Below are 25,762 nucleotides of genomic sequence, written 5' to 3' on the forward strand. Positions count from 1 at the left end.
ATTGAGAACCTCCTGGACGAACACCCGTCTCTGCTCCGGCCATCGAAATTACCGCCCGTCAAGCACCAGCTCGCTCATCACATTGTGACCACTTGCCCACCTATACACGCTCGACCCTGCCGCCTTGCTCCAGAACGATTCCAGATTGCCCGCAACGAGGTCGAGCACATTCTTGAGCTTGGCATTATACGACCCACCTTTAGCCCATAGACGTCACATCTGCACTTGGTCATCGCTGCATGACACGACAGTTTTCTCCGCTATTTAACCGGTCAAGGCATACCACCAAATTCCCATAAGACCAGCCACTTTATCAAAAACTGGCATTACTACAACCATCGGCCTTTGAATGCACCGCATGTCCTTCGGCCTTCGTAGCTGTGGACAAACGTTTAAACGCTTTCTGGACACCATGATTCGGGTTCTACCCTTCTGCATGGCTTAAAGAGATGACCTCCACGTATTCAGCGGTGTGCTGCAAGTGCTGCTCATCAGCACTTGCAACTCCTCTGGCACCTTTCCCAGCGTCTTCCCAGCGTCATTAACAGAGTCAAATGTAACTTCGGCAAGTCGGCGCTTGAGTTCCTCGGCCACCATGTCGACCTTTCGGGTATCCGTCCTCTTCCATCCAAAGTCAAGGCTATTCAAGAAGTTCCGCAGCCTTGAATCGACAGACTCCACGAATTTCTTGGCCTTCATACCTCCGCTTTATACCTCACTTGAGGGACACGCTTCAAGGCAAACAAGCACACTCACGCACTTACATGGTCTCTCACCGCCCTACATTCTTTCGAAGACGCAAAACCGAAGCTATCAGATTCGCTCTCCTGGCCCATGCGCGTTATGATGCACGTCTACGCCTCACAACCGACATTTCCGACACCGGCGTTAGAGCTATGCTTCATCAGCTGGTGGCTGGTGCCTGGCGCTCTCTATCATTTTTCTCCCGCAAGTTCTCTGCTGATGGAAGCCGCTACATTACTTTCGGTCGTGAGCTTTTAGCCATCTACATGCCCGTTCGGAATTTTAAGCACCTCCTCGAAGGTCGGCAGTTCCACATTGTCGCCGGCCATTAACCACTGGCTTTTGCCATCAAGCCAGGGAGCGTTCTCGCCATGCGAAATTCATCATCTATCATACGTGGCGGAATTCATGCCAGACATCAGCCATGTGAAAGGCCTTGCCAATCTCCAGTGCCCCAGCTGGCACACTATCTGTCTGACGCGCTCTATATGTCATCTGCTCTTTCCTGTGTAAGTCTTGTCGTGTGCGCAACGCCATTCCAAGAAAGCACTGTCACGGGTCACCGCTTCCCTAACCCATGTCGCCTCGTATACCAACCTCGCCTTCGCTACCCTCCCCACAGCACAGCACCAGGGTGCGGATATCGAGGACCCCCTCACGGCCCCAATCTCACTGGCTCTCCGCGAAGTTCATTCGCGCTCCCCCCCTCCCCACCATTTGCGATACGGCGAAAGGAACTCTCCGCCCATTGGCCCCCTCTGCGTTTCGCCACTTTGTTTTCAACGCCCTCCACGATCTGTCCCATCCTGGAATTCATGCAACGCAGCATCTCATCACGCAACGTTAAGTCTGGCCTTATATCAACGAAAACGTGCGCTCCTGGTACCGTTCCTACCTTGCCTGTCAGCAATCTAAAGCATTACGACACACGACTTATTTCGGCCTGGCACGTCCACCACCAGCACGTTTCGACAACGTTGTCAAGATATCGTGGGCGGCTGTGTTGTTGGTTGGCGCCGAAGTTACAATTAATCGGGCCAACCTGCCCACCACTGCACTATCCGTAAGTTCGGAGGGGGAGGAGTGACAAACTTCTCCACCCCGCGTGCGAAAGATTGTGATTCGACTGCTGACCGGCGATAGGGGCCACGCCTGATTAGTCGTTGACCGGAGGCATGAGGCGTAGACAAGTTCCGCAGCGAATTAATTTAATTAGGCAAACAACAACCAAGTATTACAATATGCCCGACAAGGTAGCGCCGTACACAGACGTGACGCAAATAACACAAGCACCAAGTGAACACGTTAACACAACCATTAACACAAAGAAAGAAACATCAGGGCGATTGCTATACAAAAATGTTGCGAGACGGAAATGCAGTACAAAGGATTACAACGAGAAAAACAGAAAGCAAAAATGCAAAGATAAAAGAGTTGGTGAGAAACAATGAGTGGTGAGTGGTGAGTGGTGAGAAACGAAGGCTTAGCTGCGGAGTGGCAAGGTCCGGTCGCAGGGAGCGTCGGGCTGCGGTTGATCGTCGCGGGGCTGATGGGGGCTTGCGGATACGGGCGAACTTGGGCCTCGCGTCTTTGGGACCACCGTCGCCGAGCCCTACGCGTCTGATCTCCGCCTAGGCTCCTTGCCGACCACTTCCCTGGCTTACCTCACTCACGACCGCACGCACCGAAATCTCCAGACCAACAGCCCGCGCGCGGCGTTCCCGTCGCCCTCTTCGCATGACAAAGAATGAAAAAAAAAACACAGGAAAAAAAGACTCTTCAGGAGCCACGCACAGGGGAATGCAGCTCTCAAAAAGAAAAAAAAAGAACACATGAAGGAATATCGAACAAATTCGGCACAATGCCTTAATCCCACGAGGAGTCATTGGGGGCCGCGAACAGTCCCGGGGCATTCAATCCGCTTCTGCTGTACCCAACACGTGCAAGCGCCTGCCACCTGTATGGCAACAATGCTAGGAGGGGAGGGGGGAGTAGTTTTGAGTGACCCCTCCAGCGCTATGGTGAGAATGCCGTTCCCCCGCGGGGGAGGGGGAAAAAGTCGTCGACGCCGCTCCGCGACTTGTTTCTGGGAAACAAAGGTCAAAGCTGGACAGGGCAGGCATGAACTTTGTGACAAACGTACACATCGATATCATGGGCTCTTGGGCACCTTCTGCTTCATATTCCATCTACATACGTATATCGATCCTTTCACTCGCTGGCCCGAAGCTCTCTCCATGTCGAATGCCACAAGTGACATCATCGCCAGAACATTCGTCGGCGGCTGAGTGTAACGATACAGGGTTCCCTCGACTGTGATCGCCGATCGTGGCCCCCAGTTTCAATCCTCCGTTTCAAGAACGTTGTGACTCTGCTTGAAACTTCTCTAATTCGCACTGCCGCTTACCATTCCATCGCCAAGGAAAGGATTAAATGATTCCATTTGTCGATGAAGCACAACCGGATATTACTCACTGGACTGTATCTCTACCAGTTATTCTGCTCAGCCTCAGGGCTACTTTGAAACAATATCTCCCCTTCACTCCGGCACAACTTGTCTGCGGATCGCCCCTGCATCTTCCTGGTGAATTGTTTTACATCACTCTTTCGACTCCGAGCCCCGATCCTACTGATTACTTGACGAAGCTGCAAGATTTTGTGGCAATCTCCGACCTTCTGCACCTCGACACCAGACTCGTCCATCTTCGCACGTTCCTCCAGAGCTTGCGGCTCGCACTAACGCTTTCGTCCGGCGAGGCTTCGTCCGCAAACCGCTTCAGCGTGCCTACAATGGCCCGTTAATTTTTTTAGAATAACAATCAAAGATTTTTATCGTGGTCATTCACTGACGGTCTCACTCCATTTCAATCGACCGCCTGAAGGCAGGCTTTATAGAGGACTTTCTCCTCAGTGCACCTTCCAGTGCGGTTTCTCTGCCCCAAACGGCCGGCTCCTCACCTACGCCATCTTCCAGTGCTCCCCTACAAAAGAGAGATGTCTCGTTCCAGCTCGCAACTCCACCGCGCTCCTTCACTAGCGGTGGGGGGGGGGGGGGGGGGAGGGGGGGGGGCTGCTCCAGCAGCAGCACCAGTCTCATGCAGCACATACGGCAGCGACCGCAGATAAAGAGGACACGGAGCAGCACCATGGTTGGGCCCCCTCCTCGCGCTGCAGCTTCGCGCGAGTCTGTTGTTCTGGCTTGCTCAAGGCAGCGGATCGAACTGACACTACTGCCAATAAATCAGTCCATGTTTCCTTCATACCTGCCTCATACTTGAACCGACAGGCTCAGTCACTAGACATATTCATACATCAGTGCGTCATCTTTGAAAGTAGAAAGCAATCTGTCAGTTTATTAACATTGCTGGCGCATTGCTAGCATCTGCCTTTTAAAAACGTTTTTCAATAGCTCATTGCACCGAAAACCTTACATTGTACGCCGAACACATAACTCAGCACATCGGTCATCGGCCTTAAGATTCCCGCCCACGCTCCCACACCACTACATTCTCTGGCTCGTTTTTGTATGACAGCAACACTTCATGAGGTCTGACCTGCCCACCGTGTTTGTGTGAAGCTTGACCTTGAAGGTGACCATGGCAAAGCCTAGGATAGCAACAGCCCATGCAGAAATAAAACAAATATCGTCGAGAGGGGGGGGGGGGCTGAATCCGTAGTGGCGCGAAAAAATCAGCTTCACTGGCTAATGCACGAGGGCACTGCTTTCGCCGCGCCCGATCACGCCTTGTTTTAAAGAGCAACACACACTCGCCCTGTGCACTGCACATCTTGGTCGTCAACAACTTCCATCTGCGGCATGAACAGATCAGATCAGCTCAACCTTGGTCAGAGCTTAATCCTAGTTTAACACCGTCGCGAGATGTACCGACCACTCAGCAAAGCAAAATCATGAGCCAACCAAGCTAAACACACGCGCGGCTACACGCGCGGGTTAGATAAGTTAAATCTCTGCCACTTTCTTTTTTCCTGAGCAGTGTCTGACTGAAACGGCATTGGTTTTTGGCATTGAAACTTTATTGAGCCTCAATCGCTAATCAATTCTCTTATTCAACACCACTAATACATGTCGCAGAATCTATCGTTTAAAGTGATAACCTTCGTGTCAGTTTAATTATTACTCGACTGCTTTTTTACAATCCTTCATAACAGAGGCGCGACTGGATGCCTTGCACTTATTGTTAGGTTTGTGATTCTCGATATGCAAATCTGCTGTATTTCCACTCGAGCACCGCGGTCACCTTGTCGCCGGCAGAGTACTGCCCCAAGGCACCCTCCGAGTTGACCACGAAGAGCTCTTGGTTGTCCACCGCATCCACGGTGACGCAGAGGCCAGCACCGCTGACGAGTACCAGCGCCGACAGCAACACGAACCGCTCTAGGCGGCACATTGTCTCTGTCTTCGCCTGCAGATAATTCCAAGTAAAAAGTGTAAGCGGCAAAAACGTCTATATTAGTAAGAGAGAGAACTGAGGGGTGGTTGATTGATTCTGTATCTTACAGATATAAAATTTTACCTTAATTTGAGATGAGCTACTTAGCTTTTTATTTATTTGTATATACACATATTGCCCTGGTGGCGTTACAGTTCGAAGAGAGGGGGGAGGCGTGGTAAACAAACACTTGATGGCACCAAAGCCACAGATTAAATATGCTCATAACTCCGACATACCGCCCTAGCTTACCTAATTACCTTGTTTTCTGTCTGTGTCGGTTACTTCTCGTAAGTATGGCTCGAGGTTATTTTTCAACCTCTTCAGACAAGCGGCGCAGATCTATTTCGAGCTCAGCTTGGAAATGACAGTTGAAATTCCATGTAAAGCTGAACATTTTCCACTCTGCAAATAACATGACGCCGGCAAGTGAGGCATGAGCGCTTTAAAAACATTTAATAGACTGATTAACTAGCATAACGACTTCTTTTTATTGTTATCATTCAAAAGATGTACAACGGAAACCATGAAATCAGTTCTAATTCACCATGTAGACATATAAAAAGCAGACAGAGAGTGTGTAATAATTACTATTTGTGCGAGGCAGCAATGGTTGCTGTGCTACCTAGGTTTGTTACCTCCGAAAGTTTGATAATGCAAAGATTTAACCTCCACTGTCTAATTGTTCGCAACCGAAAGCCTTTCGTTGATTTAGGACTTCTGTTGATACCGTAACGAAATTCGGTTCATCGCTTGAACGGGCGGTCGGTGTAGCGCACTAATTTCACCTTGAGTGAAATAAATTACGCGAACTTATTAGAGAGTAAATCTTGATAATTAATGAGAAAGATTTAAAATATTACATTGGCAATCTATAAAGCATATTGATGCCTTTGCAGTGCGTTTTAATATCTCTTAAATGCACCTCTTTCCACGAGTACTTATATATGCGGAGTTTAATTGTCCCGTGTCGTCTCTTTGCGCTATAAATGTTTGTTATTTTGTGAACATTTCAACTCCGACCTAGTCTCTGCCTTCATCGTCATAAGAAGCCTAAGTCCGCACCTGCAGGGCAAATGCCATTACCATGTCTCTCCAATTAACCCTGTCCTGTGCCAGCTGCGGCAACCCTATCCCCACCAAGATCTTAAAATCATCCGTCCACTTAACTTTCTGCCGCCCTCGCCCTTGCTCCGCTTCTCTTTTTTTGTAATCCAGTCTGTTACCCTTAAGGACCATCGGTCATCTTGCCTCCGCATTACTTGCGCTGCCCAAGCCGATTTCTCTATTTTTCCTTTCACTAGGTCATTAGCCTGCCCTAGTTCCCTCACCAATTCTACCTGCTTCCGGTCTTGCGGACAAACTGTATGTTGTGACAGCGAACGTGCCAGAGAACACTACAGGTCGATCGAAAAGGCATCGGACTCGTTTCACTGTCAACCCGCCCACTTCCGCTTTTTCAATGAAGGGAACGATAAAAACTGTGAGCTACAACTAGAGGCAATAAAAATTTTATATAAAAGTAAAGAAAGGTTGCCGCTTGATTTAATAGAAGCACCTCTTATCACTAAGAAAAGCGACGCGTACAGTAGCACTAGTTAGCTCTCCCTTTGACAAAGTCAATTCTGATTGATAGAGATAAAGAGATTTATTTTCGTTATCCTAGAATGCATTCCTTACGGCCATAATGCTCTTGTGCTCACTGCCTTCTTTATGAATCAATGTAAGTGTGCGTTTTATAAACTTCGTTAGAATCAGCGCTCTACCTGTCATGTCCATCTGTGTGCTCGTCCGAAGCGAGTAGTGGTGAATTACTGCTCTAGATTTTTGGTATTTATCCGGCGTGTCCTCTTTGGTGCCCAAAATTCCTTCCGCTTGCCACGTATCAGGAAATCCTAAACCATCACAAATTAGGCCGAGCGGTACTTCCAAAAGCAAGTAAGCAGCTAACCAAAAACGAAGAGGTTGCGTGGCGCAAGCTCCAAACCGGAGTATTCCCTAACCCTCAGCTTTATAGCAAGTGGCACCCTGAGATTTTCAGCCCCAGGTGCAAACGTTGCGACGGCATAGCGGACATGATCCATATGGTATGGACATGTCCGAGCTTTGGACAACTTGACCGAACAGATTAGTCCTGGGAGGCGCTGCTTCACAACGAGGACGAAACTAAACAACGTGAAGTCATCCGTCTCGCCCTTGCCGCTGCTGAAATCCAAGAGATCCCGGTCGACGGCTGAGGGGGAGGACATGGCTGGGACCGAGCGGTGCCTCGGATACCCATCATCCTTTTGACGGGTGCTAATAAATGTTATTTCTCTCTCTCTCTCTCTCTCTCCGCTTGCGGCTGAGCTTATGTCGGTGAGATATTTTTGTGGGGTGTCTAGCTGTGTTTAGACCCTGCACTCAATGGCAGCACCAAAGGCGAGCTGTCCACGCGATCGCGTGGCCGCCTCCATCCTGCTTCCTCTTTTGACGCTCGGAAGGGGCCGGTAAGAAAGAGCCGCGGTATGCCACGACTCCCACAAGAGAGAGCTTCCTCAGGCGGGCCAGAGGCAATGTGAATCCCTGCACCCTACCTCTTCGAATCGTTGCTTCCACCTACTGGGAGCTAATTTGCGCTACTTTCTCTTTTCGCATTGTTGTAGACCTGGTTACTCAGCAGGTCTATGCAGCCGGACAGGACGCTGGGCCCCGGGCTGGCAGGCTCTGCATCTGAGGCCGCGCGCGAGACGAGGAGGCCGCCTGCGAAAGCCGGCATTCTCTGCATACAAGACACCCATCATCAGCTCATGCTCGCTGTGTTCCTAGAACCGCCCTCATTGCCGTATGCGATGGTATGGGGACGAAGTTCGGTAGCTCACTCTCTGGTCGCGGGCCGGCTGTATGAACCGCCGCGCAATGTTAGCCGTGGCCGTCGCTGAAACGCTAGGGGTCGTAAAAGAAGGAGGGCTCGGTCTCTTCGAGCGGGTGTCTTACGGTGCTCCGAGTACAGGAAATACACCGCACTGTGTATCTGCACGTGCCGAGTGGCCACGAGACCTCTCGCACCAGGCGCCGCCAGGGTCGGCATGGGGCATATTCGGCGATCTCGCCAAGTTCGGAGATTGTGATGTCGGGTCAAGGACCTACACGTAGTATGTCCGTCCGTACGCAAACTCACGTGTCTGGTGTTCCTCCGTCGGTTGCTCGATCTCGAGCTGTTTTGGCAACCGACGCCGCTGTGTGCGGAATCTCACGCGTTCGGCATTCTCTCATTCACCCATCGAACTCGCTGGCTTCGGGTAATATATCAGTCTGTAAGTTCGCTCGCAGCTGCGCAATCCTGCGCGGGTGTCGTTACCGCTTCCACAGCAACTTCTTCTGGAAGTAACTTTAGGTGTCCGACAGGAATAAGTCCACTGATTTAGCCCGACCTTGGGCTTTTCAGCCGATAGTTCAGTCGCGAAAAATTCTCAGCAATCAGAAAGGGTTTCATCCATTTGGGTGCTGCACCGGCCGCGAAACCTGCGGTTACATCGCTGAGTGCGCGATTGCGCTTCAGATCGATGTCTCCCACCTGAAAGTCCGCGTCTCTGTCCGCGCGATCACTCTGGCCATTTGACTTGGCCTGGCTTTCTCGGGACTGGGGTTTCCTCCATAAAGGCATTTGGCAAGCGCTCGTGGAATCGGCTTCGCAGTCGCCGACTCTCCCATGACTCCGCGGACATCATCCGACCCTCCGATCAGTGTTGTGTATGTAGGCGTGCTACGCTCCCTGCGAAACGTGAGAAAGGCCGATGTGAAACCGGTTGGAGTACTGTGCTGAGCAAAGGAGGTTACGTCCAAGGGCGGATCCCAAAAATTGTCCGATCTCTCATATGCGCCCACGAGAGGCCTGATATCTTGACTTCGACGCCCGCTCACATTGGACAGAGAATCTGTGCCCGTGGATTTCTGCTGCCGGTGCCTAATGCAGCACGCGTATCACGGAAAACGTTCGATGTGAAATACGTGGAATTTTCAGTGATCAGCCGCTCAGAACGCCATAGCCTTGGGAGATCCTAGCGCGTGATTTCATAGGGCTACTATCGCGCAACAAAAGATAGTACAAATACCTGCTTGTAGTCATGTATCGCTTTAGTCGGATCACTGAATTGTACTAGCGTCGAAGAGTGACATAGCGTGTTCCTACTAGGTATATACGTAGCCTTTATTCCTGACCAAGCGGCGAACCGACAAAGCTTGTTCCATGTTTTCGGAGCGCTCCCGTAAAAATCGGCGCCGTGACAGTGCCGAATCACGGCGCTCCGCAGTATGCGCTGAATACACGTTTTGAAGCGTTCATATGAGGCCTCTTTGTACACAACATATTTTAGCAAGGCTCCATCATAGTCGAACAGGAAATTTGATAATTCACTCGTCGTAATACCAACAACTCTATAGTTAGCGCAAGCAACACTGCCAGTGGCGTCCGAGCGCAACTCGGCCTTACTCGAAGGAGGGTCCCTCCTTTCACTAAGCCGATTGTTAAACTACTTGCAAAATGAGTCTTCCTGCTGAGCCTTCACAAGCTTTTCGCCGCGGAGTGCATTGTGTGGGGGATCGTCCTTCTAACGAGGTGGATGTGCTCTCGAGCTCCTTCCACACGGGGAGTGACAGCTGCCACTCTGCCTCCTCCTCATCCTAGCCCGAGGATGTCAGTGAGCAGCGCCCGTGGCAGCGCGTCCACGATTACATTGTTAGTCCCTTTGCGGTAGCGCACACTTCGAACTGGAAGCATTTAAGTGCCAGGGTCCACTGCGCAAGTCTCATGCCGGGATCACGCAGGCGTTTTAGACAGGTTGAGAACACCTGGTCGGTGTCGGCCGAGAACGTTTCTCCTTCTACGTACATCTTGAACCTTCGGAGTGCGCGGATGATGTCAAAGCTTTCCTTTTTGTCGATGAGTAATTGCGTTCTGCCGGCGTCAGTGTGTTGCAAATGCTACGGGTCGCATTTATCCCCCTCCGTTTGAAGGAGCACTGCACCCACTGCTATACCGAAGGAATCTGGATAACGAATGGGCTGTTCAGGTAGGGCAGCTTCAAAGCTATTATCTCAGCGATAGCGTGCCAGTGCTGAAAAAAGCTCTTTTCCTGATAGTCTCCACAGGTCTATGGAGAAAACTTTCTCAGCAACCTTTGTAAGAGCGCTTCTAATCGCACGTAGTTCGGAATGAAGTAGCGATACTATCCATTATGCCAAGATAAATGCGCGCACACATCATATCTTTAGACCCAAGAAACTCCAGGATTACCCGAAGCTTCTCGGGATCAGGAGACACCTCACTCTATTGTACTCGATAGCAAAGCAACCTCACCTGAGCCGGACAGATTTGTGCAGCTTTGCGACATTGAGCGCGATACCAGCGACCTTAAGCTGTCCCCGGACATCTCTCCTGAAGGGGATCGACGTGCTCCTCGAAAGATTCAGAGTAGAAAATTACATCGTCCAGGTAAGGGAGAGCGCGACGCCATCTGGCGTAACCTTGCGAATGGTCAATCAGCGTTTGGAATGTGCTCAAAGCTACAGACCAACCCAAGGACATTCTCTTTACGCAAAACAGACCTTTTTTCACGTGAAAGCCGTTTTCACTGGTCGCGCGTCACATTTCTAAACCCGGAAGGGGAGGAAGAAAACGGGCAGAAATGTAGAGGTTGCGAAATTCTACGTTCGACACCCCCCTCCCTTCATGAAGACCCCGTTGCAATACCTACCCCAAAGCAGTACCTGCCCCGTGTACTGCTACACTTCACCAGGGTCCAATGCAATGGACACCAACTCGAAGTTGAAGCCGGCAGCCGCTTCAAAGAGCAGAACAGAACGTGTCAAAGCCCGGCGGCGTGCTGCTGGTCCTTTGATGATTAAGCGGGTCGTCTATCGTAAACCTTCGTTCGCTAAGTGTGCTGTTTTGTGGCTTTCTTTCACAGTCTTTTACCTCTTCTTGCGTTTTTATTTTCTTTCGTAGCCTACCTGTGGCTGTTCATTTGTTTTATTTTAAAAACGGGTGTGACGACAGAGAAAAAGAGCGGCTCCACGACTTTCGTGTTCGCCTCGTGTACCTCCTGACACCAGAAACCATGTCTTCACTAGTAACTTTCGCCCTAAGGGCTGCCCGGAATTCGTAACTGGCTGCAAAGGTTTCTACCCTCACCCTCAGATCATATCACTTGCATACCCTTGTCCTATCTCATGTCTCCCCTCCTTCGCCCTCAACTCATGTCTTCTTTTCCTCAACCTTTTCCACGAATTTTCATGCGCCCGTCGTCCCTCACCCTCAGCTCATCGAGTGTAGCCCGCATGAGGTCAGGGTGAGGACGCCCTCATAAGGGCTCGCCCTCGTAGGGATGCCCAGGTCTCGTCACCACTACGGGACATCGGGTAGAAGTGCGTCACGGCCTACCGGGCACCGCCGGTAGGCCGTGACGCCAGCCCCTTTGCGTTTGTCATCGTAGGCTCGGTCAGGAGTACATGGAGGCAGACAACGTCTTCGAGGAAAGCTACCCGAGTCGACCCCTTAGCAGACCTTATCCGGCAGTGAAGACAATCTTCCACGTATAGGATGAACCCGACAAGTGCATAAAACCCGGCCATCCTGCAGCAGCCGTGGGTGCCGCCAACTTTCAATGGCTCCTCGGGATTATCGAGATAATTTGCTGGACCGATTTGAGCGCGTGGCATATTTCAACAGTTGGTGACGATGCGAAAAAATATAACACTTCTAACTTCTGGACACAGTACATACGTGGTATGAAAACCACAAGTCTTCTCTAGAGACATGGGGGCTATTCAAGAAGGCGCTGTTGAAGGCGTTGGCTTTAGCGTTGTGAGGAAAGAAAAATCCTATATTTCGTCGAGTTTAGGGTCCAGCTCTCGAACGATTGCGCGCTCAGTTGCGCCGAAGCAATCACCCCCACAGGGCAAAAAAATAAAAATTTTCAATGGGGGACGGCGAGGGCTAATTTTTTGACGACCTCGTAGGCAAGCCAACCAGAACCGTCGCAAAATTCACGCAAGAAGCCTCCACGATAACAAAACAACAAAAATTTAAATAATAAACAAAACAAAAATTAAAAATCAAAAAATCAAATGAATTAAAGAAATGTAACATGAAGGCTGAACGAGAGAAAAAGAATATGCTTTCGAAGGCGATGGTGGCCTATGAGAACATATTTTTCAGATATCCAGAATGTTTCCTAGATTTCCTTAGCCTTCCTTGCATTTTCTGCATTCCTCAATTTGTTTGCGTGAATGTAGATGCTTGTTTGCACCTTCCACAATGCTCAGCTATAGGTTTCTTCGGGAACTTATCTGTTCACAGTTGTCACATGGTCGCGACGGGGCCATTTTGTGCATATTGCCAAACCGCGTAACAAGGTTCAGCGTGATTATTCAAAATCTTCTATGCGCTATTGCACTGTGATTGGCTCATAACGCTCATGTTGAGCCATTTTTGAAAGTCCTGCAGTGCCGATACGGCAATCGACGTGCGAAGGCTGAGACCACATTTGATTTGAATACATTTCTTTACTTCTTGAATTGTATTTCCAGATTCCCTGCTTGGCACCTCTGCTAAGCTCTCCTGCATGCCATGCTTTAAACTCTAGTAGTTTTTTCTTCTTGCAGGATTCTCTGTTTAAAAAACAATAGCTTAGTTTTTAAAATCGACATCTGTGAGATTATAACAAAACGGTCATACTGTAAGCGAGCGGCTTATATAATTAATTTGTGCAGCGAACAAAGGGTGCCAAGAAATGAGTCACCGATCCTTTTAGTGCCGGTGGTTTTGAAACAAGAAAGGGAATTCCTTTGTGAACCAAGTAGTGCGAGCGGAGAGTTCAAGTAGAATTCTTTAAAACTGCAAAAATATTTAACAAAAACTGGACGCTATATTAAAATTTGTATGATGGCATTTCGAAGGTGCAAGAGCCATATGATTCAGTCTGTATTTGTCACCAAAATCTTGTAACAGTTCTTGCACTATGTAGTAGTAAATGGTTACCACAGTTCAGTTGTTCGCATTGCTGTCCACATTGGAGGACAAAAATATGCGCGTCCCAATAGGCTTTGTTCATTTAAACACTGTCCACTGTCCAAGCGGCAAGTTTCCATGTTAACAAGGTGTGCATGCTTTGATAAGGTATTGTTCCCAGGAAAACTGTCCATATTTGAGCTCATCATATTACAGAGTGGATATTAATGACGCATGGCTTAATACAGCAAAATGTGTTAAATTTTAGCAAAGATAATATCCTCAGCACCAAATCGATCCACCAGTTATATGACCAGCATGCCTAATTAAACGTGAAAGACACTAAGTGGCCTCACAATGCTAGATTGCTGTGGCCTATTAAATTGCTCCTTCCAACTTGGCACGCTTTTTGAAAACATTCCAGCGGTAGCCAACATGTCATTCTTCGTGACATACCCTTGCGCGTCGTACTTTTCGGGAAAGCATGCGATAAAATTCATTATATAATAATGCCTTCCTTCCAGCCTGCTCTTCCGACCTGGATTAAAGTTATCCTAACCGGCTCTCCGCAGTCGGCCCATGGTAACTCTTACTCATCCTGCCTTTCTTTAGGAAGCATAAAAAATTGTGAGACAGCAGGACTCGAGGATTTTTTGCTAATATTTTATTCAGTAGTGTAAGATATTCACTTTCAGGAACACTTTTGCCATTTAAATCTGATAGGGAGATTGTGGAGTTCTCATTGGGGATAAAACTATATCAAAACTTTTTTCGGCTATTACATTGCATTGAAGGTAGAGTATTTTGTAGAAGCTTAGACATGGCGGCGGAAATGAAACTAATGTAAACATCTGCGACAGTTTTATATGCCAACCAGCGTTCTTTCGTGCCAACTTCCTTGGCTGAACGATGCAGACGTTTTTTAATGTGAAAGCATTATATGGCTCAGTTGTGACCGCAGTATGTGTCCACACGATGACCTCACTCCAGCTGAATGAATGTTACGGGGAAACGCCGTAGACTAGCTCAGCAGAAGAGCTGCCGAGGTCAGCCTTAAGTGCCGAGCAAATGCCCGAGAACGAGGGGAAGGTGGTCGGACCAGCGTTCCCTTGGCTGATAGGTGGTAAGGGAAGCCTTCAGTTGCCGATGCAGACGTTCCACCAATGCCATTGGAAGAAGCATGGTAGGCGGTCGTATGGATGTGGCGAACGCCCAGAATATTGGCAAGAGCAGTAAATAGGGCCGACTGAAACTGGCGGCCGCGGTCGGCGGTGACGACCGACGGGCAGCCAAAACCAGAGACCCAGCCGGCCATGCAGGCCGAAGCGACGGTCTCGGCTGCAGTGTAAGCAATGGGCAACGCCTCGGGCCAGCGGGTGAAACCGTCCACACAGATGAACAGATAAGAGGCACCACGTGATAACGGGAATGGCCCAACAATGTCTACGTGAACATGGGAAAACTGTGCTTCAGGCGGCTGAATAGGAGAGGCATGCATGACGGTATGCCGGTTAACTTGCACGCGCTGGGAGTGAAAGCAGGCTCGTGCCCAGTGGCGGTCGTCGGCATTGATGCTCGGCCAAAGTAAACGAGATGTGATCAGCTTCTGCGTAGCACGAATACCAGGGTGGCTAAGGCGGTGCAGTGTTTCAAAACTGGTGCGACAGAAAGAAAATGGTACGTATGGGGGCGAGATGGCAGTGGATGTCTCGCACGTAATGAACTGGGAGGAAAACGGCAGTGGACAGCCGGCGAAGAAGTGGGACGTGGATGAGGAGCGAAGACGTCGCAGCTCCGGATCAATGGGCTGTGAAGCCGTTAGCTTCTTCAAGTGCACTGGTGATTCGGACGCTATGGCTCTAACACGGAAAAGCGCATCAGCAGCAGCATTCTCCGGGCCATGGACGTGACGGAGGTCCACTTTGAACTCGGAGATAAAACACAGTTGGCGGATCTCGCGTGCAGTGTAGGTGTTGTGGTTCCTTTGGAACGCAAACGGCAAGGGGATGTGGTCCGTGATTACGTGAAAGTCTCGGCCCTCCAGGAACTGGCGAGAGTGCTTGATGGCGAGGTACGCAGCGAGCTATTTTCGAGAGAATGTGTTCTATTTAGTCTCAGGTGGCTTCAGCTTCTGGGAGAATAAACCGAGGGGCTGCCAAGTAGAGACGGGCTGCTCGAGAACTGTGCCGACGGCAATGCTCGACACGTCGTGGACGAGGCGCAGCGGAGTATCAGGAACTGGACGTACGAGCAAAATAGCGTCTGCAAGCGCCTTCTTGGCAGCAGCAAATGCAGCGGCAGGGCCCTGAGTCCACGCAAGTGGCGCAACAGAATCTTTTTCGTAGCCAAAAGCTCAGTCAGAGGCTTCAGGAAAGATGCGCACTTCGGGAGAAAGCGGCGATGAAAGTTCAGGAGGTATAAGAATACTCTGTTTTTTGACTGACGTGTGGGAGGAAAAATCTTGATTGGCTTCGACTTTGCTGTCGAGAGGCCGAATGCCCTGTGGATTGAAAGGGTGGCCTAGGAACTCTATTGTAGCTACGCCAAAGAGGCTCTTCGAGTTGACGACGAGCCGATGTTCATCCATTCGGTGGAAGAGGGCGCGCAGAAGAGCTTGAACTGAACTGAACTGATCTTTATTTACCAGAAAGGCTGGTGGGTCTCCCGGGCTAAAAGTTGTAATCAAACAGCTTGACGAGGCCCAGGCAACCCTTACAAGGCAGCATAGACGAGACCACTAAATAATAACAACACTAATAAAAATAATGAAGAAAGGTTAACATGAAATATTCATGTTTACAAAAAATAAAAATTTGCAAGTAATTCGATAGAAAATGTGTACACAAAGACTGCATTTTTGTTACAGACTGACACAAATCGCATGAATAATGAGAAGGCATCTTCGTGAGCAATTGGAGGGAAGCTGTAAAAGAATAACTCAGGAACACTGTAGCGAAAAAAACAAAGAAAAACGTTTACAAATTGGAAAAAAGCTGTAGCAGTTGAGCAGGGGTCAAGCATTTGATGTGTTGATATTTGTTTAATACGGACGGAAGATTGTGACGTAAAGACTGGAGCTTGTAATGTGCTGAAAAAGGGTACGAGCCATGTGTCTTTACTGCGTGTGTTCGGGATTTTAGTGTGATGCTGCAATGAACCAGAAATTGCTAAATGTGACCGAAAGTCGACAGGTGAAAAGTAATGTGAGCGGAAGAGTCTGTATTTATACATGCAGTTTACATGAAGAATGTTGTACTGCTGGAAAAAATTTAGAGTGGAAGATAGATAATCTAGACAAAATATATGACGAATAGCCATTTTTTGTAGCACGAGAATTTTGCATAGGTTCTGTTTAGTTGTTGTTAGCCATACCAAGCTGCAGTAATTAATTTGTGAGGCAAACAAAGCGTAATATATTTGAAGTTTTATTTTTACCGGAAGAATGGCGCGTGTACGTGATATTGCCCAAGCTGCAGACGAAAACTTCTAACATAATTTCTCAACATGTAAATCCCATGTTAAATATGAGGAGAATGTAACGCCAAGAATCTTGTGCTGCTCAACCACTTCAATATCCCGTCCATAAAATTTAATTGCTTGATCTAAAACGAATACTTTATTACGAGCACGGAAAAGCATGACCTTGTTTTTTTTAGGATTTTTTTAAGCAGATTTGATTGTGACAGATGACCAATTTTTTCAAGCAAATGATTACATCTGATCACTAAATTATTTGCATCTGTACCTGAAAGCAGAATATTGCAATCATCCGCATATATAACGAAATTAACCGTCGTGTCGACGCAAACTATGTCTTTAATGAATAAATTAAATGAAAGAGGACCTAACACGCTCCCTTGCGGGACGCCATTTAATATCTGTGATGGAGATGACATTTGATTGTTAATACAAACGCATTTTGATCTCTTTTCCAAATATGTCTTGAATAGCTGAAGAGGTTTACCACGAACGCCATTTATTAAGAGTTTTTCAGTTAAAATAACATGATGAAGAGAGTCAAAAGCCTTGCCAAAGTCTATAAACAATTCAAGGGTAATTTGTCGGTTTTCAACATTTTGGATAATGTGTTCTTTTAGCGTAAGGAGTACTGACGCTGTTGTCCTTCTCTTTCTGAAACCATACTACGCATCCGAAATAACGCCTATTCTATTGAAAAAGTTATTTAATCTCGAGTATAAAATTTTCTCAAAACCCTTCGAGAACACGGGCAGAACAGATATAGGTCGATAGTTTGTGGGTTCTTTCGTATCGCCGCCTTTATACAACACCGACACTGTAGCTCGTTTCATGGCACTGGGAAATTCGCCAACGTCAATGGCAAGGTTAAAGATATAACTAAGTACTGGAGCAATGATCTGAATGACTTCTTTTATTGGCTTGATTTGCAAATTGTCTATGTCCAATGATCTACTGTTCTTTAGTGACATGAATGTTGTATATACTTCTATCTCATCTGTGGGAGTAATAAATAGGCTATCAATAGAATTCGAAGCCGACTTATTATGCCGTGAAAGCGAGGGATTGTTTGGCTTAGCTATATTAACAAAATGTTTGTTAAAAAATCCACCAGCTCTACACCGGAAAGAACTCGTTCATTATGTTGAATGCAGTCAGGTAAAGCGTCTTTCCTTTTACCCCGGCCTAGTAGATTATTTACCACTTTCCGGGCAGCTTCAGGGTGTTTTTAGTCACATTGGAAAAAAATTTCTCTAGATAATGTTTCTTTGAGCTCCGTAGTTCGGAATTCAACTTATTTCGGAAAGCCTTAAATTCCTTTAATGCTGCTTCGGTTCTAGTGCTAAGAAAAGTATGAAAAAGTCTATTTTTCGTTTTAATCATCTTAGCGTGAACAAGGGTTAACCAGGGTTTCCGGACTTTTTTTGATGGTTTCATTGTTTTCATGGGAAAATGCTTTTTATAAAGTTGCAAAAATACTTGCATAAATTTCTGATACGCGTCATTAGCATTGCATGCATCCTGAACAAACGACCAGTCACATGCCTCGATGTCATGCCTGTAGACAGATATTGCCACATCTGAAATACACTGCACTGTAACAATTTTATCTGCACAAGTATTAGGGCGGTCAAGAGGATAATAAAACATGAATACAGGGCAGTGGTCACTGATATCACATGCGATTGAACCGGCATCAGATATTACAGTTTCAGCGTTAGTTATCAGGAGATCTAAAGCAGATGATGTTGGCAGTTTGACACGAGTAGGTGTTGTGATTATATTTATGAAACCTGATGAAGAGAGCCTTGAGGTGAAGTCGCGTGTGATCGATGTATCTTGTAGAACGTTAATGTTGAAATCGCCTCCGCATAATAAACGAAAGTTATTTTTGCGTACATAATCTAAAAATATTTCAAAAAAGTCAAGGAAAGACGGCAAGTTTCCACTTGTAGGTCGGTATACAACCGAAGCTATTTTTTTTTTGCTATATTTTAGTGTCAAAATTTCACAATCGTCACATGATATAGAAAAATTGGAAAGTAACTCGCAATCATGGCCAGTTTCGACATACAGAGCGACGCCACCTCCTCGGCGGCCCGCACGATTTACAAAAAATTTCCTATATTCTTGTGGGCTAAAAACATCGGAGTTATCGCAATACCAAGTCTCAGTTAGTGTTATTATGCCTGGTTTAAAAGAAAGTTGGCCAAAAAAACACTCCAGATCTTCTGTTTTGCCGACCGCAGAACTAAAATTAAGATGCAAAAGAGAATGCACTGCGGGTGACGGAAGGAAAATATTCTGGGCTACAACGAAGTTATGATAGTTCATGACTATTCACGGAAAACAAGTACGGATAACAGTACCGTTCATTGTATTTTCTGAAGGTCTTGCTCACGAGTTAACTCTACCGAGCATGAATCGTCACTTTGCTTAGCGAATGCTCTGCCGTTGTAGACCCAGACCGACTTCCACTTATACAGATATTTTCGTTTTACAGCCATGCCGAGCAATTTCTTCAAAGCAGGGCAGAGGTGCTCGTTTACGTAGAATGGTACTGAGCTGTCAATTCCAATGTATTGGTTTGTGAGTCGCAACTTTTTTGCCTTTCTCAGCACCGTGTCACGCTTTGCTCTGGACCTGAACCGAACAATAATGTTAAATTTCTCAGAGTCCCGAGTGGGGACACGATGAAAAGACTCGATCTCGCCTTCGGCAATTGGCTCATGTATGGCTCTCCCGATTTGACACAATTTTTCCAACATCTTCACCTTCTTCCTTAACAACGCCCTGTATCTTGATGTTTGTATTCCTTGAGTATAGCTCCAGTTGGACTACTCGCTTTTCAAGCTCTGCATTTTCAGCAGCCAAGGTCACACATTTAGCCTCCATCGTTGCCTTTTCATCTGTCAATTTTGCACTTTTTGCAATCTCTGCATTCAGTTTTTTTTTTGCAGTTCTTCAATAGTTTCATGTACGTGTTCAAGGCTCTTAGTTCCATCTGTTCGCCTTTAAGGTCTTGCACCTCGTTTCGCAGTTCTCTTTCAAGGGATTCACTCGTAACCTTGATTTCTTGCTTAAGTTCCTCTTTGTGTTTCGATAAATCATTTCTAATCTCTTCCCTAACCTTGGCCACATCTTTAGCCATGAAGAACAAAAAAAAATTCACTAGGCTGTTTTATCAAAAATGCAAACAAGTGCACAGAAACAAGAACAGCTGAGCAGAAAGAAAAATCGTTAGATAAATTTGCAGAACAAATGGCAGCGAACAACTGGCAAATAATTGGCAGTGGCGACGACCTAAAGTGATCAAGATGTAGAAAACAATTTTCTAACTAACCTGTAGCAAAAAGCAGAAGCGGTTTTCAGATGATGTGCATAGTAGGTCGTCGCCGCTGCTAAGTGAAATGCGCTGGCGCTCGTTGGGTTCTTTTATAGCCGTTCGATGCTGACGCCCCCCCCCCCCCCCCCCCCAGCAGATAACGGGCTTGCAGATGACCACGTTTTTCGATGATGTCTGCTCGTATCGCGGGGTGGGGCGCTTGTCTTGATTGCCTTGATGCGACAGTGCAGAGAAGGAATCTGTAGCGAAAAGCAGAAGCGGTTTTCAGATGATGTGCACAGTAGGTCGTCGCCGCTGCCAAGTCGCCGCTTCATGCTCAGTACCGGATGAACTTGCTACGAGATCATCGATGTAAGCGAACACGAAGTCGAGGCTTCGCGTAACCTCGTTGATAGCCCGCTGAAAAGTCTGTGCGGCGTTGCGCAAGCCAAAAGGCATCCACACATAATCAAAGAGACCGAACAGTGTGGTAAGGTCCGTCTTCGGAATATTAGTGGGCTCTACAGGAATTTGATGATAAGCCTTCACTAAGTCAATTTTTGAGAAAATCGTGCACCCAGCCAGATTTGATGTGAAGTCATGTAGGGGAAGTAGTGGATACCAGTCTGGTAAAGTGTGAGCTTTGAAGGCGCGGTAATTTCCACACGGTCTCCAGCCCTCCGCATCTTTCTTTGGCACCATGTTAAGTGGCGATTCCCAGTTGCTGGAGGAAGGGCGTACTATGCCGAGTTCCAGCATGTGTTCGAACTCACGGCGAGCGATGCCGAGGTGTTGTCCCGACAAACGACGATGGTGAGCAAACACCGGAGGTCCCGAAGTCACGATGTGTTGAGTAATCGATTGCTTCGCCGATGACTCTCTGGTATGCGGCTTTGTGAGGTTGGGAAAATCAGCCAGAACTTTCGCATACGGCGAAACAGGAACGAGAGCGCGAAGTCCCGTCGCCGCATTGGTGGAGAGTACGCCATTGACTAAGAGGTGCGTGCTGAGGTCTATGAGGCCATGAGCTTGCATGTCGCCGACTAGATTGAAGAAACTGAGGAAGTCCGCACCGAGAACAGCTTGCGAGACGTTTGCAAAATTGAAGATCTAGCGAAAAGTTCGTCACATCCGAGGGTAAGCGTCAGGGACCGTTGGCCCTGTGTGAATGGGGAGTTGTTGATCGCTTGGAGCGGGGGAAGTCTGTTCGTTGCGACGACGATCTGCCCAAGAGGCCGCTATGACACTGACTTGTGCTCCCGTGTCAATCGGAAAACGAGTGCCAGTAATATTGTCCGAGATGTAAAAGAGGAGGCATGTCCGTCCGTCAGCACCACTCGCGGCCTCAGTGGCCGGTCGCAGCGTTTCCCGACCAGGAGCACGGGTGTGTGCACTTGCGGGCAGAGCTGCCGAAAATACGGTGGTACCAGCAGACGGCCGAGAGCGAGGTGCCTGGCCGCGCGTCGGATGGTTGGGATTCCGGGGAGCGGCGGCCTGGCCTGAACGTCGGTGGAAAACGGCGCGGCAAAGGCTCAAAGACATCGAGCCATCTGGGAAGAGCATCAAGTCGACACTCGGTGCTGGCAAGCTGGGAGTCTGCTGCAATAGTTGGAGGCGGACTGGTCACAGAGTTGACGTTGGGGAGCCGTGAGTAGTCCACAACACGGTCAGTGAGTTCAGCGAGCTTGTCTAAAGAAACGCAGTTGCGAGGATGAAGATAATGTGTTGGGGAAGACGCTGAACGAACAACTCACACAGAAGTGGGTCGTGCTGAGCAGCGGAGTCTCCCAGAAGCTGGCTGATGTGACGGAGGAGCTGTGAAATGTGGCGGTCATTAAGATTTGGAGCGCTGAGGAGGTGCCGGAGCTTGGTGCGCTCGGACGCGGACTGCGGTCAGTGAGTGCTGCCTTCAACGTGTCGAAGGGGCGAGCCGCGTCCGGCGAGCTGATGATGTCCACTAACTCCTCAGCGACGTCAGGAGGCAGGGTGGACACCAGGTGTAGAACCTTGGTCCCTTGGCTGGTGATACGTTGCATCTGGAAATGCGCCTCCACCTGCCGGAGCCAGGCGCGGGGGCTCTTGGGACAAAATGGCGGCAGGCTGAGTGGCTGGAACGCGGCCACCGAAGCACCGAGAGGCTGAGCGTTCTGAGGCGTGTCGCCGCCGGTAGTAAAGGCGGAAGAGACAAGGGAATCCATGTAGGATGATGAGGTTACGTGTTTGAAGCCGGATCGTCAAACCTGACGGAGCTAAGGCGAGGAAGAACCAGCTCCGACAGCGTTGAGGCTGTTGCTGTTGTTGTTAGTCCTACACCTACACTGGGGGATTGGCCAAGAATCGGGTGGCTGTTCACCTGTACGCAGTTAATGAAAAAGAAAAGCACGCGGGAACGCAACACCAGTGGATTCTTCCTGATGAACAGAAAAGGAATAAGAACTTGCTTAAAATTAGTAGCTGGGCGAGTTGGTATTTCATGGGGCGACACCACACGGCGCTTTGTGGTGTTTCCCCTCGTGTCCGTGTTCGTCTTTGCGTTGTGAATGTAAGAAAGGGATAATAGTTTCGATTTCGAAGTAATAGTTATAGAGGGATTAAATAAGGATCAGTAAGTCAAAATATAATAATTGATAAAAAAGAAAGTTTTGGAACACTTAGCAAGGCAGTCGGTGAGATTCTATCAAGAAATTTTTGAACTGTTTATTTGCGCTGCTCGCGATGCGGCGGCCTAGCCCAACTTCCTCTTTCCTGTCCGGCGCGCGCGAGGGGCGCTAGAGATTAAAATTGCAAGGAGATTGAAAGGCACGGCATCTATCTTATCACTATGTAAACAAGTTTCAGTGAGAACAACGATATCAGTTTCACATCTGTCGATGACAAAATAAAGAGTAACGCATTTATTTATTACACTTCTGATGTTTGTGTAGAGTACGGATAAGTTACGCTAAGAAGCACTTCTTGGAGATGCTGATTCGGAAAATTCCTATACGGGGAGCGGCGAGGGAGCAGGGCGATTCTCTGTTTCCTCGATAGTTATTCACATGGCCGTAGACATGACATTTGTTGTGCATGAACAACCTGTCATATTTTAGACTGAATCGCAGTTGGTGTGGCAGTGAATTACCGTACTGCAAGAGCTTTTTGCTATCGAGTCTAGTTTCAGGGGAGGAATCTTCAGACACAGTCACAACATCTTCCTTAAAATAGACCGTGCAGAGGACAACTTTTCCCTTACTTTATAACTGGAAAAGTAAGCTATAATTAGGCTGCGTCGACATTCATTATAACGGCCTAATCTATGAGCACGCTGGATAACATTAGCAGTCAAGCTGTAACCTGTACAGCCTGATAACACTGAAAGGAGCTTCCCAATTTCTGTCCATGTCTCGTCGCCTTCAGAAATCCCATGAAAAATTAAGTTGTTCCTCCGGGATCGGTCTTCTAATTCCTTAGCGCACGTTATCAGCGAATCGTAATGTGGCGTAGTGGTGACGGCAGTTCAAGCAGTGAGAAAAAAAGCCAACAGTTTTTCTAAAGAAAACAATATTTCAAGGGGGCTGACCTGCGCCCAGAATAGACTGAATTACTCGGTGGCAGCGAAAGCAACAAGCGTGCTCGGCGGTCGTCAAAAGAATCCCCGCAGGTCTTGGCCGTCCTCACTTTAAAGCTAAGAGCAAACTTTCGAGATTAAGCGAGCAAAGTTGCTCGAACATTTTGTACAAGGTTGAATTGGTTCCCGGGATGGGATCAATCAACATAAAGCTGGTCGCATCTTCCTTCCACGAAGTGATATAGCGGCGTGGCGGCAGCTCTGAAGATTCAACAAACAAACACTACAAAAATTCATGGCATTACTCCCCTCCAAAAAGGCATCGATCCGGTGCGTGAAAACAAATGAGGTGACTAGAAAAAAAAATGAAACGGGTTGCGCGAAACTAAACACCGAGAGTGGAAACACAGCGTCCTTTAGCGCGCACATTAGGGGCTTAGACGGACGTGATGGACAAATTCTTGGCGTAGGTGCCGTCGGCAGGAGGCAGTCATTGCGTCAGGGGCGGCATCATAATCCAGTTCACCTAGCCGACGTAGAACCTTGTACGAACCGCAATAGCGGCGCAGAAGCTTTCCACTCAATCAACGGGGGCGAATGGGCGTCCAAACCCAGACTTGGTCTCCTGGCTTGTATTCCGTGTTGCGTCTTCGTAGGTTGTAGCGTCTGGCGTCGGTCTGCTGCGGATCTTTGATCCGTAATCGGGCAAGCCTTCGAGTTTCTGCACATTGAAGGTAGGCGGCAACGACGACTTTCTATTCTTCGGTAAAATTGGGCAGCATGGCGTCTAGCGTGGTCGTGGCCTCCCTTCTACGTACGAGCCTAAAAAGCGTCATCTGGGTGGTCTCCGGCACTGTGGTGTTGTAGGCGAAGACGACGTAAGCTGGATGACATCCCAGGTCTTTTGTTCGGCATCGACATAGGTGACGAGCATATTGGCGATGGTTTTTTTTTTAGACGCTCGGTCAGTCGTTGGTCTGCGGATGATATGGAGTTGTTCTCCGGTGGGTGCTGTAACGCAGAATAGCTAGCGTCAGTTCCGCCGTGGATGCTGTTTCTTTGTCCGTGATGAGCACATAGGGGGCGCCGGCTCGCAGACAAATGCAATGAACGAAAAATTTGGTGATTTCTGCTGCTGTTCTATTCGGTCGGGCTTTTACCTCAGCGTAGTGGGTCAGGTAGTCGGTCGCTATGATGATCCACTTATTTCCAGACGTTGACTCAGGGAATGGGCCAATCAAGTGCATGCAGATCAGCTGACATAGCCTTGAGCAGGTTTGAATGAAGTTCAGATATCCTACTGGAAGGGTGGAAGGGGTCTTTCGTCGCTGACAATCTCCGCAGGTTTTCATGCAAAATGGAACATCGGCAGACAGTCGGGGACAGTAATACTTTCCTTGAATGCGGCGGAGTCTGCGAGAAAACCCGAAATGTCCAGCTGTCGGCTCTTTGTGTACAGCCTGTAGACCTTCTTCGCGGAGACTTGCAGGTACAAAAAGGCGGTAGGTTTTGTTCGCTGCGAAGTTCATCACGAGGACATCAATCTGTACACAGAGGGAAGACAGTGCTCGACTGAATAAGAGGGGGGGGGATGAAGGAACCTTGTCTTCGAAGTATGCTATGAGGCGTTTTAGGCCGGTGTTTGAGCTTTTGTTCTTTGCAAGAGAGCTTGAGCTGATGGGTCGCCGGAAGGAGTCCTTATCGATGTCCGGCGGCGCTGCATCTAGAGGGGCTCGTGACAGACTGTCGTCACAGTGCTGGCATTCGGACTTGTAAACGACGGTGACGCCGAACTCTTGGAGGCGTAGGCTTTATCGAGCGAGGCTGCCGGAGGGTTCCTTCAAGCAGGCAAGTCAGCACAGTGCGTGATGACCGCTGGCCAACTTGTACAGTCATCCGTACAGGTAGGAGCGAAATTTTTGATCTTGCCCAGATGATTGCAAGGCACTCCTTCTCACTTGTCGAACAGTTAGCCTCGGCCTTGCAAAGGGAACGGCTAGCGTATGCGATTACTTTCTCCAGTCCGTCGCTTCCCTAACGAGGAGGGCGCCTCGACTTACGCTGCTTGCGTAGGTATATGAACTACATTTCCGATGATTTCATTAAAATTCTTGAGGATTGGTGGGACTGTAAAAGACGCTGAAGTTTCTTAAAAGCTTCTGCATGCGGTGGATATCATTTCAATGGCACGTCTGCCTCGGTCAGCTGGGTGAGAAGCTCGGCAATAC

At 48.3% G+C, this 25,762-nt stretch overlaps 1 protein-coding gene across 1 annotated transcript in view; it reads right to left on the reverse strand.

Moving 5' to 3' along the window:
* Positions 1 to 25,762, reverse strand: part of LOC144107843 (uncharacterized) — a 119,068-nt gene that overhangs the window by 54,316 nt on the left and 38,990 nt on the right. Inside the window, exon 2 of the mRNA XM_077641057.1 lies at positions 5,004 to 5,168. Within this exon, the coding sequence (XP_077497183.1) occupies positions 5,004 to 5,153 (150 nt within the window). The 5' untranslated portion in view covers positions 5,154 to 5,168. The remainder of the gene's footprint in view (positions 1 to 5,003; positions 5,169 to 25,762) is intronic.

This window comes from Amblyomma americanum, chromosome 10 (genome assembly GCF_052857255.1).
Source record: "Amblyomma americanum isolate KBUSLIRL-KWMA chromosome 10, ASM5285725v1, whole genome shotgun sequence".
Taxonomy (NCBI): domain Eukaryota; kingdom Metazoa; phylum Arthropoda; class Arachnida; order Ixodida; family Ixodidae; genus Amblyomma; species Amblyomma americanum.